At 38.1% G+C, this 18,215-nt stretch overlaps 2 protein-coding genes across 4 annotated transcripts in view; one reads left to right on the forward strand and one right to left on the reverse strand.

Annotated features, from left to right (window-relative positions):
* LIPM (lipase family member M) overlaps nt 1-6,074 on the forward strand; it is a 33,068-nt gene extending 26,994 nt beyond the window's left edge. For both annotated transcript variants that reach the window (XM_037731918.1, XM_017510116.2), the window contains 3 exons: nt 972-1,043; nt 2,425-2,496; nt 5,210-6,074. In XM_037731918.1, the coding sequence (XP_037587846.1) occupies nt 972-1,043; nt 2,425-2,496; nt 5,210-5,479 (414 nt within the window). In that variant the 3' untranslated portion in view covers nt 5,480-6,074. The remainder of the gene's footprint in view (nt 1-971; nt 1,044-2,424; nt 2,497-5,209) is intronic.
* A 222-nt stretch (nt 6,075-6,296) lies between these two features.
* Nucleotides 6,297-18,215, reverse strand: part of ANKRD22 (ankyrin repeat domain 22) — a 32,292-nt gene continuing 20,373 nt past the window's right edge. The window contains exons 2-7 of one of the 2 annotated variants that reach the window (XM_017510118.2): nt 17,423-17,614; nt 14,234-14,341; nt 11,716-11,793; nt 8,361-8,403; nt 8,212-8,261; nt 6,297-7,953 (exon numbers count right to left, since the gene is read on the reverse strand). In XM_017510118.2, coding sequence (XP_017365607.1) covers nt 7,876-7,953; nt 8,212-8,261; nt 8,361-8,403; nt 11,716-11,793; nt 14,234-14,341; nt 17,423-17,614 — 549 coding nt within the window. In that variant the 3' untranslated portion in view covers nt 6,297-7,875. Of the gene's footprint in view, nt 7,954-8,211; nt 8,262-8,358; nt 8,404-11,715; nt 11,794-14,233; nt 14,342-17,422; nt 17,615-18,215 lie in introns of both variants that reach the window. The other variant, XM_037731919.1, reaches the window with a different exon arrangement.

Consider the following 18,215-nt stretch of genomic DNA (forward strand, 5'->3'; position numbering starts at 1 on the left):
CCCTTTGGCTTATAGTTTAAGTTCTTTGATGGAACATCAGGGACTTTCATTTTGGCTTAGGCTACCAGTTGGTATCACTAGGTGGGTTCCCTAGGAAGCATACTTTCAGATGGAGATTAATCACAATGACTTGGGCTCTGCTCTAAGGATAATACCTAGAGAAGGAAAAGAAACAAGATTAGGTAGGTGAAAAAGCCAAGCAGTGATGTAGCCTCAATAGGAGCCTTAGTTGATCCTGCAGGTATTTGTGAAGACAGGATGACCCTTCAGAACTGTGCCACGTCATGAAAAGAGGGCTGGGTCTTTATATACCATACCAACCAGTCATTTACGTAATGTAGCCACACCAATAACAGGGAACACTGGGCAAGGTATCTCCCTGCAACTGGAGCAATCCTCAAAGCAGGCTAAGAGTGGAGGGCTGTTCGCCAGCAGCACTCCCAGAAGCTGGGGCAACATTTCTTTAATCCTGAAGATTTTTTCTTTTTTAAGATAAATAATTTGATTTATAGTAACCATTTGATAAGCATATATTATATACCAGGCTAATTTATTACCTATACCAAGCCTATGAGTATTATTAATATCCCCACTTTGCAGATTAGTATACTAAGATTTAGTGGCTTAAAGGACTCACCCAAATTCACCTAAAAATTAAACTGTAGAGCTAGGATTTGAATACAGGCCCAATACTGGAGCCCTCATCCTAAATATCTCTAGTTAACTTTTTTTAAAGTAGAGGACAGATTTCTGATGAGAAGCTATTCTCAAATGAAAAATACGGATGTCTGGCAATACATTTAGTGACCATTTTATTTATGTGCTTGTACATATTATTGTTTCATAGATAATTGCTGATAATTTAATAACATTCCCATTTCTTAGTCTGACACCCTGGAGATTTGGTCGTGACAAGGCATACATCTTGTAGGTTTTTCTATGTCCCAAAAAATGCTCATGCTTTGTTACAGAGCCGAGCAAATGTATATGTTGCCCACACTCTTGCTGGAACATCTGTGCAAAATATTCTACACTGGAGCCAGGTAAGAATGTTGAATTTACAGTCTTTGCTAAGTGTCTTTTCATATTTTATCTAGAATAGTCAAAGGACATCCTTTAGATAGCCCAGGGATAATTTCACACTTATTCTAAGATTAAATGCAATATTGTCAATCCTGGTTTTTTTAAAATTTTTTTCTATTTTTATTTTATTTTATTGCGTTTTAGGTTTTTGGGGTACATGTAAAGAACATGCAAGATTGTTGCATAGGTACATACATGGCAATGTGGTTTGCTGCCTTCCTCCCCATCACCTATATCTGGCATTTCTCCCCATGTTATCCCTCCCCAACTCCCCACCCCCTGCTGTCCCTCCCCTTAGTTCCCCCATACAGGCCCCAGTGTGTGATGCTCCCCTCCCTGTGTCCATGTGTTCTCATTGTTCGACACCTGCCTATGAGTGAGAACATGTGGTGTTTGATTTTCTGTTCTTGTGTCAGTTTGCTGAGAATGATGGTTTCCAGATTCATCCATGTCCTTACAAAGGACGCGAACTCATCGTTTTTTATGTCTGCCTAGTATTCCTTGATGTATATGTGCCACATTTTCCCTGTCAATGCTGTTTTGATGGAGAATTTGATCTACATCATTGAAACTTCTCAGGAAATGGGAGGAAAGGACAGAAGTAGCCTAAGGACTTCTTTAGTGGATCTTAAAATCATAAATTTAGACGATCCAAGTGAGACTTCTCAAAGATGTGGCTGAAGAGGATTATGTTTCTATATCTTCTCTTCAGCTCCTCCAGCCATACAGTCAAGTGGAAACAAAAATGCTAAGGTGGGGTCTAACTGTCCAAATAGATATTCACAGGAGTCCTTCACACTGGAAGTTTTACCTGCAATTACAGGAAACACACACCTCTGTGTGTCTGTGCGGTGTGTGTGAAAGAGAGAGGGAGAGAGGAAAGGAGAGAGTTCTCTCTGTGGAAGAGGGAAGAAAGAGAGAGAGAGAGCGAGAGAGAGAGAGAGAGTGATTGTACCATCAAAACCAGAGAAGAATTCTAAGTTGGATCAAATTTTGGTCGCTATCTCCCAGGATCACCACATTGCACAATTCCAGGGCACAATGCCCCATTGTAGCTCACAGAGTTATGGAGGATACCACTCACAGTAAGTACAATGAAGATATACTTCCTGGAGTTAATAATGCAATGATCAAGAATTTATGTCCGTCTTTCTCTCAAAAGGCCTTATTCTTGCTTCACCATTTTCCTGAGAGGCTTATCCCAACATTGAATAGAAGAGCAGCTCCACCTTTGCTCTCTGCTTCCCTCACAATTGCGCACTGGGTAGCACATTTCCACTACTCCACCAGCCTTATCCACTGAGGCGTTTGAATATCTTGTAAATTTTTGTTTCCTTTTAGGCAGTGAATTCTGGTGAACTCCGGGCATTTGACTGGGGGAGTGAGACCAAAAATCTGGAAAAATGCAATCAGGTACAAAAATCAGATACCATGTGCTGAAAATATATGCACTGGAAATGTGTGACAGGGAAGTAATAGTGACAATTTATTCTAGATATGGGAACAAAATATGAAAATTTAAGCAGAAAATAATAGTTCATGTTTGACTCCATTTGAAAATGGTTAAGTTCGCAGCTTAGCCAAAAAACCTCTCTGCTTTTACAATGGAGTACAAGGCCTTTTTTTGCTGAGGTTATCTCCCTGAACAAGGCACTGGGATTCTCAGGAGCAACATGGGATAGACTTAGTCAAGAGAAGAGTTTAGTCTATGGTGGATACTAGAAGGATTATTTTAGGATAAAAGAATGGGATGGTGGGAATAAGTTTGTTTCATGGCACTGTAAAAAGAACATTAAATGGCAAGTGAGGATCACTGTGTAAGTTTTGCCTCTGCACTACAACCTTCTATAACAGGAGGTAGGCTGCTTTAATTTTTCGGGCTTCAATTTCTTTATCTTTAAAATAAAGTAATTTGGGGCTTGGAAAATCCATAAGCAATTTGGGGCTTGGAAAATCCATAAGCAGCCAGGCACGGTGGCTCATGCCTATAATTCCAGCACTTGGGAGGCCAAGGCGGGCAGATCACAGGGTCAGGAGTTTGAGACCAGCCTGACCAACATGGTGAAACCCCGTCTTTATTAAAAATACAAAAATTAGCCAGGCATGGTGGCCTGCACCTGTAATCCCAGCTACTCAGGAGGCTGATGCAGGAGAATCTCTTGAACCTGGGAGGCAGAGTTTGCAGTAAGCCAAGACCGCGCCACTGCACTCCAGCCTGAGCAATAGAGTGAGACTCTGTCTAAAAAAAAAAAAAAAAAAGAAAAGAAAAGAAAAAGAAGGCCCATAAGCATTCTCCGTGGATACACTTTCAATGAATCTGTAATTTGCAGGTTAAAAAATTTTTTAAATGTTATTACATTACCCAAGAAAATATGTAGCTAATGCTATGAACTAAAATTAAAAATCAAAGTGTGGAGATTCAAAATTGCATACGTCTGCTCTTTTGAACATAAAATCTTCTGAAGATTTTTGGTAATCATGTGTGTAAATGTAAATAAATATTTACCATACAGACAAAGCTGAAAGGGGCAGATTAGACACAGCTTAGTCTTTCTTTGAGAGTCTCACATCATAATTAATACCCACTGCCATACATCTATCCAGATGTAAAATGCTAGGACACTGGACAAACTGTGCAGTGCCCCTGGATAGCAAACTCTCAGTCTTTGGTATCAGCTGCTTCTCTTGAGGTCCTTCTTCACTATTTCCTAAAATACGTCACTAAAGAAAGTATTCCTGTTCTAAGATTTTTTTTTTAAATTTTTTAAAATTTTGTTTTGAGACAGAGTCTTGTTCTGTCACTCAAGCTGGAGTGTAGTGGCGTAATCTTGGCTCACTGTAACCTCCATCTCCCAGCTTCAAGCCATTCTCCTGCCTCAGCCTCCCAAGTAGCTGGGACTACAGGCACATGCCACCACACTCAGCTAATTTTTTTTTTTTTTTTTAATTTTTAGTGGAGATGTGGTTTCATCATGTTGGCCAGGCTGGCCTCAAACTCCTGACCTCAAGTGATTCACCCACCTGGGCCTCCCAAAGTGCTGGGATTATAGGCATGAGCCACCATGCCTAGCCCTAAGATGGTTTTAATTTATCAACATTTAATGGACTGAGTTCTAGAGTAATTGATTCACGTAGAATAGGAACTAAAAATGGGAGTGGAAGGGAAGAGAAAATAAACACACAAAAAAGTATCATAGAATCACAGAAACTCAGAACGAGTCATGACATTTAGTTCAATCTTTTTAACCTGTAAGATGACAAAAAAAAAAATAATAATACTATTAGCCCCATAGAATTTTTCAACTTTCCTTATCCAAATTAGGCCATAACTCTAAATTCCTAGGGAGCCACAAAGAGAAACCAGAGCATCTAGGATTGGAGTCAAAACTCTGTGGTGGATCTCCTGAGTAAGAAATGGACTTTACTATTTCTGTGGAAAGTTCTGGACGCTGATTAATCTCAAGGGCTCAGCTAGCCAGGCTAATTCTACTAACACTGCATAAATACAGAAAGTTCCCTGGAATTAGGAATACTAATTGGTATATTTGGTCGCGGTGGGGGGCAGGGAAAAGGGTTGGAGCTTGTATTTTACTTCCCTTTGGCTCTAGTCACCTGAGTGCCATAGGCCATAGTTCTGGAAATGCAGTCAAGCTGGGCCTGCCTCAAAGGCTGCCTGGGATCACAGAAAGACTGTGTAGATGCAGAGCCCTTCTCAGCAGGTTCCTTGCTTTTCTCTGTGGAATATAATTCTTGTCTCATGAAATGTTTGTGGAATTATCTTTTAAAAGAACCAGGGCATCATTTTTTAAAACAATTTATTTACAAAATATTTAATAAGAAGAAAAATGAAGGCATTACGTGTTTTTATGTGTTTTCTCACTTGACCTAGCTAGTTATTACAGATATTATCCCCATTCACAGAAGAAACTAAGGTTCCATAATGTTAAGTAATTTTACCTTAAAATAAGGGCGGTAACAGAAATTCTTAACAGAGTCTGTGTGGCTTTGACACCTGTGTACCCTTCACAGCAGCAAATGGCACGTTTATTATATTTATTTCAAACATAAATTATGAGTCTGAAAGTCCAAATGTTACCTAGAGTTAAGAACTATTTCTTTTCCTTAGCCAACTCCTGTAAGGTACAGAGTCAGAGAGATGACGGTTCCTACAGCAATGTGGACAGGAGGTCAGGACTGGCTTTCAAATCCAGAAGACGTGAAGATGCTGCTCTCTGAAATGACCAACCTCATCTACCATAAGAATATTCCTGAATGGGCTCATGTGGATTTCATCTGGGGTTTGGATGCTCCTCGCCGTATGTACAATGAAATCATCCATCTGATGCAGCAGGAGGAGACCAATTTTTCCCAGGGACGGTGTGAGACCGTATTGTGAAGCATCCGATACTGATGAGTCTAGGACAACGTCATGAGGGAGGAGGCTAGGACCCATGAAGGCAGAATTAGGGAGGGCAGAGACCTAGTATACATTTTTCAGATTCCCTGCACTTGGCACTAAATCTGATATTTACTTTTTTTCAGTAAATTAAAGTACTCATTGGATAAAGAGGTTTTATATGCTATTATATATTCTATCATTTTGAAGGGTAGATTTTACCTGACAGCCAGAAAGTGCTAGACATTCTCTATGACAGTCAAGTAAATCTCTTTAAAGCATTTATTTTTCTTCTATAAGCCATATATTTTGAGCACTAAAGTAAAATGACAAATTGGGACAGATATTGAGGTCTGGAATCTCTGGATTGTTGTTGACTTTGACAAAAATAGCTAGACATTTTCACCTTGTTGCCATAGAGACATTACACTACCTCAGGAAGCTGAGCTGCTTTAACAACAACAAAATTAATGTTACAGTATAGATGAAATATATGTTAAGCACTCTCAGAATAAGGCCAAGTTTTGCAGTTGGATCTCAGGGAAGAAAATTTTATAGGATGTTTATGAGTTTCCCAATAAATGCATTCTGCATTATATAAAGTATACATGTGCATTTCAATGCCTAGATTCTAGTCCAAGCTTGTTGAAGGGTTTACAGCTTGTTGCTAGGAGACTTAATGGCTAGACATTTCTGGCTCAATTTTCTGCCTCCAAAAATTTAAATCTAGGAAGAAAATTGCATAATGGCATGAGCATGATGCAACAAATTGTTATATACTTTATCCTTTAAGTTAATGTCAGACAGCCGCCACAACTCATTCACAAACCATGAATTATTTCTTCAGAAAATTATTCCACTTTTACACAATTTCAAAGATGACCATTGTAAATTACATTGGTATTACAAATTACATTGGCAAAAATCTCTGAAACCAAATCCAAAATTAGTGTGTGTCAAAAGCATATTGTTGAAAGTATACTGGTGCGTGAAGTTCACTTGTGTGGTTTTTCTGTCCCTCAGGATCACTTGGTAGCTCAGCTCAGTGCCAGTGAATCTTAATTTATTAAGATACATTTAAAGGCTTCAGAATCTAGATCTACACACTTCTACTTCCTTCATAAAATAGGTTTCTTAAAGGCCTGTACACAGCTCAATATATATTGCTGGATTTGATTTTCATGAGACCTTTCAAGGATGGCAAATCTTTCATTCTTAGGCTGTACTTGTTACCACATACAGTGTGGCTGGCTTAGTCTCTGTCTGAAGCTACATGAGATTCATTCTTGATTTGCAAAATTCAATCATATTTTTAAAATGAATTTATTTTTACTCTGCCTATTTCACAGAGGAAGTGAGACAGATATTTTGATATTCACAATCTCTCACTTAGACAAATAATCCAGATCCTACCTCATTATATAGCTGTTCCTTGTGAAGAACTTTACCCAAATAAGTTACAATAATATTTTACATTTATCAACAAAATAAACAAAGCTAACAAGCTTGGTAATTACCTTGTATATACAAAAAGATCATGAAGATTTTTTTAAACAAACATTTTCATAGCTGCATAGTCTTGCTCAAACCAAGATGGCTTTTATTTGTAAACGAAAATCTCTAGTGGTATGCTGGTAAACCAACTTTCTGGAAACAAACAAACAAACAAAAAGCTTGGATTCATCAATTTGCCAATTTCTGTGGTGTAAACATGCTCACCACTGACACTTGATGTTTTTATTGGAGTTGTTTCATCAAAGGAATATTTACATGTGAATCTCTAAGCCCACACACATACACATAGCATTCTATACAAATTTACATATTTAATACTTTGATTCTTCGGCTCAGTACTCAGACGGCGCCGAGAGGAACAGTTTATCTACTAGGGCATGACACACTGGACAGTCTTTTTATAAGAGTGACGCAACTAGAAAGAGAGAACACTGTCTCAGAAGATAACTTTGATACTCTTCTTCAGGAAAGACTGCATTTCCAACATGAGGGTTTTTTTTTTTTTTTTTTTTTTGAGACAGGGTCTCACTGTTGCCCAGGCTGCTGTCAAACTCCTGAGTTCAAGTGATCCTCCCACCTCAGCCTCCCAAGTAGCTGGGATTACAGGCATGTACTACTGTGCCTAGCTGTTACATCAGTTTCTGACTGAAGTAGAGACAGCAACAACTTTAGTGTTTCACTTAGAGGGATTATGGCCATGGTGACCTTGATTGAGAAAACAATGCTGTAAATAAAAAGCTCTTCCAAAACATTAACCAAGAGAATCATCATTATCCCCATAAAATGGTGGCAGCCAGGTGGCCCATGGACCAACAGTCTAAAGTGAAGGTAGAATCCAGTTTTTAACTTTGTCTATATCTCCATCGGCATGGTCACAAGGATTACGATGCTTTCCTTAGCATTAATTCAATCTGGGAAAATTTCAATCTCCGTGCAATATCCAGTGAGCTCTCACCATGCTGATGGGGGAGAAAAATACAGTTATTTCCAATAGAGTACCCAAGATCTTGTAAATAGCTTAGACAAATTGACTCTGGCTTGTCAAGGGCTTTAAAAGGCAGTCAGTCCTAATAGTAATAGCATAGCTTTATTCCTTAATGAGGATGATTAATTTTACTGTTGTTTACATCAGAGGCAAATAATTTACTTCAACATAGGTCTAGATTAGAAGATGATGCTGCTAGAGGAACCTCAGTCCATGGTCCATAGACCCTTACCTTATTCTTTATTGTGGGGTCTGCATGGGCTTCCAGGAGCAGAGGGGGCTCCCCAGGAAGGGAGGGCTGGAGAAAGCCAGGGGCCCTGCGGCGAGGCCGGAGCCTGGCCTTCTTGGTGTGGGCGGTGGGCAGGCCCCATCCCCTTCCATGGTTTTTCATCTCACAGGCATAATGTAACGCGGTACAGCCGTACTGAAACACAAAGGCCCAAAGCTTCAGCTCATCAGTCGGGCTCTCCACAGACCATAGCATGTGGCTTCATTGGCAAATCCTTTTCATACATTGTGGTATACAACCAAGCAAAAAAACAATGTGCAAGCCATTGATAGATAACTGTTTCAAGTACTTAAGACATTTTCTTCTCTGCCTCAATGTATATATATTTAGTGTCATATAAGCCATTGATCTCTGCCCTTTTGTTTTTCATTTTCTGCTCTAAACTGAAGAATGCAACTTATGAAAAGCTGATGCTTAATTGTACCAAGGTTTCTTTGTACTAGGCTATATGTCTCAGTGATCATCACCTTGATCATGTCACCATCTTTTAAAGAGTCTCCACATGAGCCTTTACATAAATATTATCCTCTATGGTTTTGATGATGATTCCTGCTGAAGAAGATGAGTGAGTGCTCTTACTGCTGCAGGACACCTACAAGATCAGTGCAGTTCTACAGAGATGTCTCCCAAACGTGATTTGTTATAGCTTATATTATGTGTTATAAACTAGTGCATCTACTCTGTTGGTACTAATTTAAAATACTACAGATCAAAAAAATTATAACTAGGATATTAGTGTTCCAAATTTGGCCTTTGGAAAAGTAGCCAAGCAATCATGGTTTTGGTAAGTGAAGAAAGAATATCTTTAACTAACAAAACTAACAGAGTTAGCTCTGGATTGTATTCCCTAGAAACACCTCTAAAATTATAGAACATCATGTTGCAATTACTTATTTTTATTAAGTGGTAGCATGACAAATGGAAGCTTTGGTTCTGATTTTTTCATGTGAAATAAAGTCTAATTACCCAAAAATACAAAACACTGTCTTACCTAGAAAGTGGATTTTAATATTCAGAGAGTTTTTGAAAAACGTTTGGTATTAGAAGTGGGTGTCTGTGTGTGTACACGCATATGTCTCAAACTCCTGAGTTCAAGTGATCCTCGCATCTCAGCCTCCTATGTAGCTGGGACTAGAGGTGAATGCCACTGCACCTAGATAGCAATATCTCTGTCTACAGAGAGAAATACACATAAATAGCTGGGAAAATATCCTAGAGAAATTTTGGTCACAGGCACAAATTTTAAATCTATTGAATTTAAATGAAAAGACTAAGAAAATTTAAATTATTGAATTTAAATGAAAAAAAAGAAAAACCTTCAACAAACTTTTAACTTAATCTTTAATAACCTCTTACTTAATGTATTTCAAAGATATCTAAAGGAATGGCAATGCACAGTAGCTGTCAATACAAATTTATCCAAAAGTTCTATTTGAAATAAAAGGAAAATATTATTGTCTTGTGTGTTTATGCACACACAGACACACACACACACACCACAAAACTACCTGCATTTAAACATGATACTAGCATAGGCAAAACCGAAATGATGTAAATAATTCATAGAAACAGGAATGGGAACATGTTCTCTGTAATAAAACAATGGTAATACACACAAGTGTGCACACACACAAAATACATTAGGCATCACAAATAGAATGTTAGTGTTTTGGAATCGAATTTCCACTTGCCTACTTTTTCAATTAAGAACTGAGAATTCAAAATTGTGTTCAATCACCACAAGCAAAACACCATACAAATAAACTTCTGTCTTCCTGTGATCGTTTAGAAAGGAAGATGAGTGCAAGAGCACAGAGATGAAAGTGAAAACAAAACCCTACACTCACAAACAGGAAGAGGTGAGCGGATGCTGCTACTGCTGCTATCACTGCTTTTACCATCACTGGGATTTTTCTTGACTTTTGTCTTACCTCTTTGGTTTACACATGGGGCCTCTCACCAGTGGGTTGGGATTTTGGCTGCAGCAACGGCTGTTGCCATTCAGTGAGCACTTACTATGTTCCAAGCATGTGCTAAGTGCTTTACATGAACCAGCCCAATATAATTAGTATTATGCATATCCCCATTTTATAGATGAGGACACAGAGAGTCAAATAAGTTTGCAACTTGCTCAAACTCACAGAAGTAAAAAGTGGCAAGCCTAGACTTACTTGTGGGCATTCTGACTCCAGATCCTTAACACTACTATGGCTGGTATTTTGTTATTAGAGCCTTCGTTTTCCTTAATGTCTCACCAACATTAAAGCCAATTCATTCTGCACATGTACCCCAGAACTTAAAGTATAATAATAAAAAAGAGCTCTGCCTAAGATAAAAAAAAAAACAAACAAAAAAAAAACATGTAGAAGGACTACTTGAACTGATGATAATCAGAGAAGATCAATGATTGGCATATAAATATGAAATTTTACTCAGATATAAGGCAAATGCATACCAAGGCTTATTCATATTCACAATCTATTCATCAATTGGGTCTGGTGTAATTTTAGCTGAAATAAATAGTTCAAAATGAGGTAATTAACAAAACTCATTTCCATCCCATCTGTAACATGAATCCTGGCAGCAGCCAGCTATACAACGAGAGCTAGTTTTGGTCATTTTTAAATTGGACCAAAACTTCCAGGCAGCCAGGACCCAAAGGTCAGGTGGCTTTGTTGGTCTGAGAGCCTCTTACTGGCCAAGACATCAAGATTCCTTCTAATTGCAATGGTCTCCATTCCTCCAGGCTAAGTAATGGTGCCCAGACCATACACTGAGGAAAGGCCTCCAGGAGATTCAAGAGAGGTGGTCACACCTGGTCATGCCAACATTCTCAACCTCCACCAGGCCACAGAGCACTGATTCTTGGTTGGGACGTTCTTTAAGCTCCGTTCCTACAATCATGCAAATGATTCATAAAGGATCCCGGAACAGTTAGAAGAACTTCCCGGAGGAGTAAGCATTTACCCATTCCCTAGCCCTTTTGGGGACCAGACTTCTAAAGTGAAATCTTTGGGTGTCAAGAAGAGCTAAGCCAAAATTAAAATTCCTCACTGACTCTGTCTATTGTTGTTTCTTTTTTTTTTTCCTCAAGAAACCTGCTTGACACTACACATCAGCCAACGTTCTGAAAGCATGCAGTCGAAGCATGGTACTTCTTTTGTATTATATATGCATCATTTTTATGTTCCTCAAAAAGCATATGAATTAAAGATTATCTGCATAAACTGAAAAAATGCTTTATAATCAACAGAGATATTATTCTCATGAATTTAACAGAATATAAATAACCTCAAGATTGCCTGTCAGTGAAAAAAAAAGGAGAAAATAAAACTAAATGTAAAATTGTCAAGGAAAATAAAGCAAGCAACTGTATAGATGACAAATACACTACCTACAAATACCATTTGGAATACTTTTTCAAAATATCTAAAAGGATAAACTTACACAGTCTGTAGCATTAACTTCAACGCCAGCATTAAGTAGCATTCGTACAAGAGCCTCATTCTGCTTTGTCTTTGATACCTATTACAAATCATAATTATAAGAAAGGTTTATTTTCAAATAGTTTCTCCAGTTTATGCCTGAGACTATTTAATCAATAGGCTTCATTTTAATCCCACCACTCCTATGCATGTATGCATCTTTCTTAAAATTTCCCCCAGCTTTTCACCCCTCCAATATCAACTAATTAAAGCCAGGTTCTCAAACTGTGGTCCTGAAGTAGCAGCATCAACACCTGAGAACTGTTAGAAATGTACTTCCCAGATTCCACCCAAAACCTGCCTAATTCCACTGAGAATGGGGCCCAGTACCTGTCTTTCGCTTCCTGGCTCAAAGCTCTGTAATTACTTCCCATTGCTCTGAGGACAAAAGCAAACTCTTCAGCAAGGCCTACAAAGCCCCTTGCCTTTGGGCTCCATATATGGCCCTGGCCCCTCTCTCACTCTGAGCCTCCTGGCTCACTCTGTTCTACTTTGTCCTTTATTAGTCTTTCCTTCCCACCAGGGTCCCTCTTGCCAGAGAATCATTGAGCAGGAAGTTCCTTCTGCCTAGAAGCCTCCTCCCTCCCTTCTTTGCCTGGCATATTCATCTTTCATTCATCAGCCCAAGTCCCTCTTTCTCCAAGAAGCTTTCCCTGACCCACCTGACCAGGTGAAATCCCTCTTTCTTAGATATCCTAACACCAGTTACCTTTCTGTATCACCTGCTTCATGGTAATTTTACATGTGTTTGTGCCATTTGATTAATGACTCTCCTCACCACCTCCTAACTCTCACAGGATCAAGAACTATGCCTATTTTGTTCATCATTGTGTCCCTAACACCTGGCATAGCATCTGGCACATAGTAGGTCCATAATAAATATGTGTTAAAGAATTGAACAAATGAATGAAATTAACAAGGGCTCCTCAGAAATTCACTTTTCCTTCCTAATCTCCTGAGATTCTGACCACAAGCCTGTGGGAGTCTTCCTAAACTTCCAGTCTCCTGAAGAAGCAAAGCAGTCCCTGCTCAGCTGGGTATAGTCCTGGAGTTCGACCCTGTCATCACCTGGGAAGCTCCATCCAGTTCTCTCTCCTTATTCTTCCCTCTTGTGTCACCTTCTAAACTGCCTTTCTCTGCCTACCTTTCTCTGAAATAACTCAATGCTTTCTTGTCTCCTCCCCTATCATTTCCTCTCATGTCACTTATTTTTTTATGCATCGCAAATTTACAACTTTAGGCCCCATTAACAAATTGCATGTACATGCAAGTAGAACCAAGCTATTCATTATGATTAGTATTTTTGCCCAGGCCTCCAACCTCTAAACATTGAACCATCTTAGAAAGCAGAGTTGTGTGTCAATAAATTCTGAATAAGCTTTCTAATCACAGCTGTGATTTTTATCTTTAGACTTTCTAAAAAGGTTTGCAAATAAATGACAGATTCTCCCTGCCCCCAAACTATATATATTTAAATGCTAAGTGCTAAATACACAATGAACTTTTAAAGAACTCTTTGAGGATATGAGCAGATTATGTTTTTACTAGTGATTTAAAGTTCTTTTCTCTCTCCTATAAATCCAGATAATCAAAATCAATATTATCATGTTTAATTATAGTTCCCCAAATTCTGTAGCATTTAAATACCCAATGAATTAATAACATTTTTGACAGGCAGACTGTTCTGGGTCTTATGTTAACAGGTGTAACCAATATTCACAGTTTATCAGCTACAAGGAGGGAGATTGGTCATTTAATTAGAGTAAATCGTGCATCTCTTAATTCATGTCTGAGAGGTGGAACTGAGCACAGAGGAAACTGGATGGATAAAAGTGAGTGAGTCAGTGGGCATCTGTTACCCTATTGGAAAAACAAAAACCAGCTCAAGCTTCATCTTCTACTCCTCATGTGACTGCATCCCTATACCCACTACACCTTTCTTTATTCCAGAAAATTGCTGTCTGCCAAGATTCATCCAAGCACGAAGGAATTCATCAAGGTGAAAATGGGCTTAAATTCTTAACAAGTATCTTCTGTGTGCATCGGCTTCTGGATGCCAACTCTTAGGATCTGTTTTTTAACACACCATCACCAGAGGAGTACTTAAAAATCAGAAAGCCAGAAAGATAAATCCCAAAACAAAAAAAAAAAAAAGATGAAAAAAAAGAAGGAATTTCTTTTAATGCTCAGTTTTTGTTTGTTTGTTTTGCTCTCTTCAGAAAAGTCTTCGTTAAGGTTAAATAATTTTTCTAAATCAACATTGCATGGATTATGTTAACACTCGTTAACTATTTTTCCTACCTTCTTGCTGTACTTCAATTATAGCATTGCATGTGTGTTGAACATGTCAATTACAGAATACAAACCAATGGCTTATTTTGTTATTATTTCTTTTTAACATGTCACTGGCCTGGCAAGAGTCAATGAGTCACACCATCAATCTCCACATTGCCCTTTGCTCTAGCAAGTGTTGTACTCACCATGAGGAAATAGCCAATGAGCAGAACAGGCATTAAGAGTATAATAAGTAGATAATCAATGAACGTAAATTTTTTCTTCACAGCATAATGCAAGCAGGTTCTCTCTTTCTAAAAGTCAAGAAAAGGACTCGTTACTAAGAAAGCATTTCAACTCAAAATTTACACTTTCAGATGACCGTCTCAAAAAGTTCAGTTTCTGTTTTTTATTTTTCTGGTACCCATGGCATCTTTTCCTGCGGGGGTCTGATTAATGAATGCAGCTTTCCAGTGAGCAGAACAAGGAGCACCATCCAGTGTAAAGGAAAAGTTAGGGAGGGGCTCCTGGAGGGCAGCAAAGGTGAAATGTACACAGTACAGGTCATCAGAAGACAGATTCTCACACTCATTTAGTTTCTGCAAAAAAAATACACTGAGATACAAACTTAGGACTGAATTTAGTATGGAAAGTGATAGTTATCCCTTCATCATCTATCATGTATGATGATCCATTTTGTGATTTGTTTATAGGAAAACTCTTAACCACATGGCTACTCTCGTGTTCCTTCATGCACATAGCCTAGAAAAATGCAAATAACTCAATTTTATTCTTCAAATATGTGAACATTTGTCGGGTAATAGATGTCAGTTTCTAAGGGTGAACTCTTAGGGCCTCATAATCAAAGGTGGACAGAAACATGCACAAATAAATATAATGCAAAACAGACTGTCGTAATTGGAATACCAACCAAATCAATAAGAGGGGAGGAAGCGCAAGAGAAAGAAGGGAGATTAGTTTCCACTTATGCGAGGCACTGTACCTAAATAAGAATACTTTTTATTTTTCTAATATCAAAGGATTTATATTTTCTGTAAAAAATTTTGGAAAGTAGACAAGAATATAATGATAGAATTTAAAATTGCCCATTATTAGATGGACCAGACTTAACTGTTGACATTTTGCTATATCCTCTTTCAGTCTTTTTAAATGCACAAGTGTGGAATTTTTAAATGTGGGATTATATTGCATATGCAATATCATATCTTGCTTTTTTCACTTTAGAAATGCATATTTAGAATATGTACATTTTCCATGCCATTCAGTATTTTCAAACATATGATTATAATGGCTACATGGCTTAGTATTAGAACTACTCTAATTTATTTAGCCAAGCTCTGCCTTTCAACAGTTCAAGGTTTTGTAGGGTTTTGTTTTTGTTTTCTGTGAGAGAGTATCTTGCTCTGTCACCTAGGTGGGAGTGCAGTGGCACAATCCTAACTCACTGCAGCCTCAACTTCCTGGGCTCAAGCGATCCTTCAACCTCAGCCTCCAAAGTAGCTAGGGCTACAAGCATGTGCCACCACACCTGGATAATTTTTTATTTGTTATCATTTTGTGTAGAGATGGGGGATCTCGCTATGTCGCCTAGGCTGGTCTCCATCTCCTGGTTTCAAACTATCCTTCTACCTTAGCCTCCCAAAGTACTGGGATTCCAGGCATGAGCCACCGCACATGGCCCATTTCAAGTTTTTAACTTTTCATTTTTATAAACAATATTGCCCAAACCTACTCATTCATAAAGCTTCTGGCATAAACATTATTAATGCTTTTCATATTGTGCTACCAAATTGTGTTCTAATAAGACAATAATAACTTAAACTTTCTGATCAACATTTGCTTTCTTTTTAAATCTTGGTCAGTTGACAGACAAAAACAAGGATCTTTACGTTTTAATTTAATTTGCTTTCCATAGAATCCATGTTTTCCATAGGCTTGTGCTTCTGAACCGCCAGCAGAGCTTTTTGTTTGTTTTAAGGCCTTTGTTTGTTTAGTACGTCTGGAAATAATTTTTAAATGGGTTTAAGAAATGAGAAATCACCAGTTCAAATTATTAACTTTGGAGATTAATATTTGGAGAAAAATATATTAAATGTTAATACATTAGAAACATTTTTAAAGTGGAAAATGCAAACCAAAAACTTCTGATAAAATCTATTAACCTAATGTATCCACGAACGTCTTTTTCATGGTTCATATGATACCAGAAAATCCCAGCAGACTGGCTGAGGCCATCCTCATCTGCAAAGCAGAGAAAAAGTATCTCCTCAGCCTTGCTCATGGGCTGTCTAACATCTCCTCCCTCAGTTTCCTAATGAGCTCATCTCTTAAAAAAGCACAGGAACCCACAGACATCTGTCTTCTGTCTTCTGGCACTATCACTCACCACAACTCTACATACCTGGTTTCTCAGCAGTGATCTACTAAGATCCTATTATACTCTACAATGTTGCATATCTGTTAGATTCAGCATGGGCATGACTTGCTTTTAATCCCAGCAAAACGAAAAGTAGTAAGCACAAACAAGAAAGTCCAGTAGTGATCAATTTTCTGATAATACATTGTGACTCCAAATAAGCTAGTCTTCAAATGACTTAGAAGGGGCAATGGGGGAATTCCAGTGGTTTCTCCCTTTGAATGCATATGAATGGGTACAGGACAGTCATAATGATTGCAAAAAGTGACTTTTAATGTTTATACAGTGTAATTTAAACATTGCCCTCACTACGATGCAAATGCTAGATGTTCAGAAAGGGCTCCACAAGGATTTTCACAGCAATACACACATATTCTTCTCTTCCTTGGTCCTGAAGACTTCAAAGTAGCTACTATTGCATCTTTAAATATATTATTCACACCTTTCTGTGTGATTTCAAGTAACTTCTGGTTCATGAGCTTATTTGGCCTTGGTAAATTTCTCAGTAGTATTCTTTCGTTTTACAAGTACACTATACAATCTTCTGGAGATCAGGACAGATCTAATGAAACAGCATTTCTTTCCAGGAAATTCTTCCCGTTGTTTCTGTAAAGTGATGAGGAAGATGGGCGAGGGAGAAAGAGGAGGATGAAGAGAGGAAGAAGGAAAAAAAAAAAGTTCTATCGAGCCAAATGAGTGAACCATTCTCTTCCTCCTCAGAAGTACAAAGACACAATTAATCACAAATTACGACTGCTGGTTGAACTATGTTTTATTTTGCTGTTTAGCCTAATCAAATGTCCTTGGTATGTGTCAGTCTCTCTAAATTAAGGCTAAGATAATTGTTGGTATTAGGAACTACAAGCAATTTTTAAAATGACATGCACCACTTCTAGTGATTCAAGGAGAAAGGAATTACCATGAACAATTACACTCTCCACTCGTGTCATAACCTCACCTGGTTTTTGAGGTTGACATTAGCATTTCTTCTTAAAAGGAAGGAAACAATTCTCACATGGCCTCGCCTGCAAGCACAGATCAGGGGAGTGTCTCCATTAAAGCCATCTTGAACGTTGGCGTAGCTGTTGTCTTCCTTCACCCACCGCCACACTTGTCCAAAGTCATTCTGATAGGCTGCTTGGCAGATGGGCTGAGTCAGGAAAAACAAAAGCAGGTTTTGAAATACTGGCATAATTAAACCACCAAAAGGAAAAAAAAAAGGTCATAACCCAATACATTGAAATTTAAATGTTTTAAAATTGTAATATATTCCTTTGTAGATGAGAGTTTTTGGTGTCAGGTATGCCTAACCTTAAGTCTAGAACAAGAATTAGCCCATGAGGAACTTCCTACATTTTCCTAAATTTGCTTGGCACACACTTATGTCCATTAAATAGACAAATGGGTGAATAAATAAATAAAATACTACAAATTCAACTCAGTAAGGAAACTGTGTATAGTGCTCACAGGCAGATGGGCCTGTCAGAAAAGCAGATATTTTCTTTATTAAAGATAAAATATTTCTCCACATCCTCTCCAGCATCTGTTGTTTCTAGATTTTTTAATGATCGCCATTCTAACTGGCATGAGATGGTATCTCAATGTAGTTTTGATTTGCATTTCTCTGATGACCAGTGATGATGAGCATTTTTTCATATGTTTGTTGGTCTCATGTATGTCTTCTTTTGTAAAGTATCTGTTCATATCCTTCGCCCACTTTTGAATGGGCTTGTTTGTTTTTTTCTTGTAAA

Source organism: Cebus imitator, unplaced genomic scaffold, assembly GCF_001604975.1.
Source record: "Cebus imitator isolate Cc_AM_T3 unplaced genomic scaffold, Cebus_imitator-1.0 Scaffold431, whole genome shotgun sequence".
NCBI classification, from domain to species: Eukaryota; Metazoa; Chordata; class Mammalia; order Primates; family Cebidae; genus Cebus; species Cebus imitator.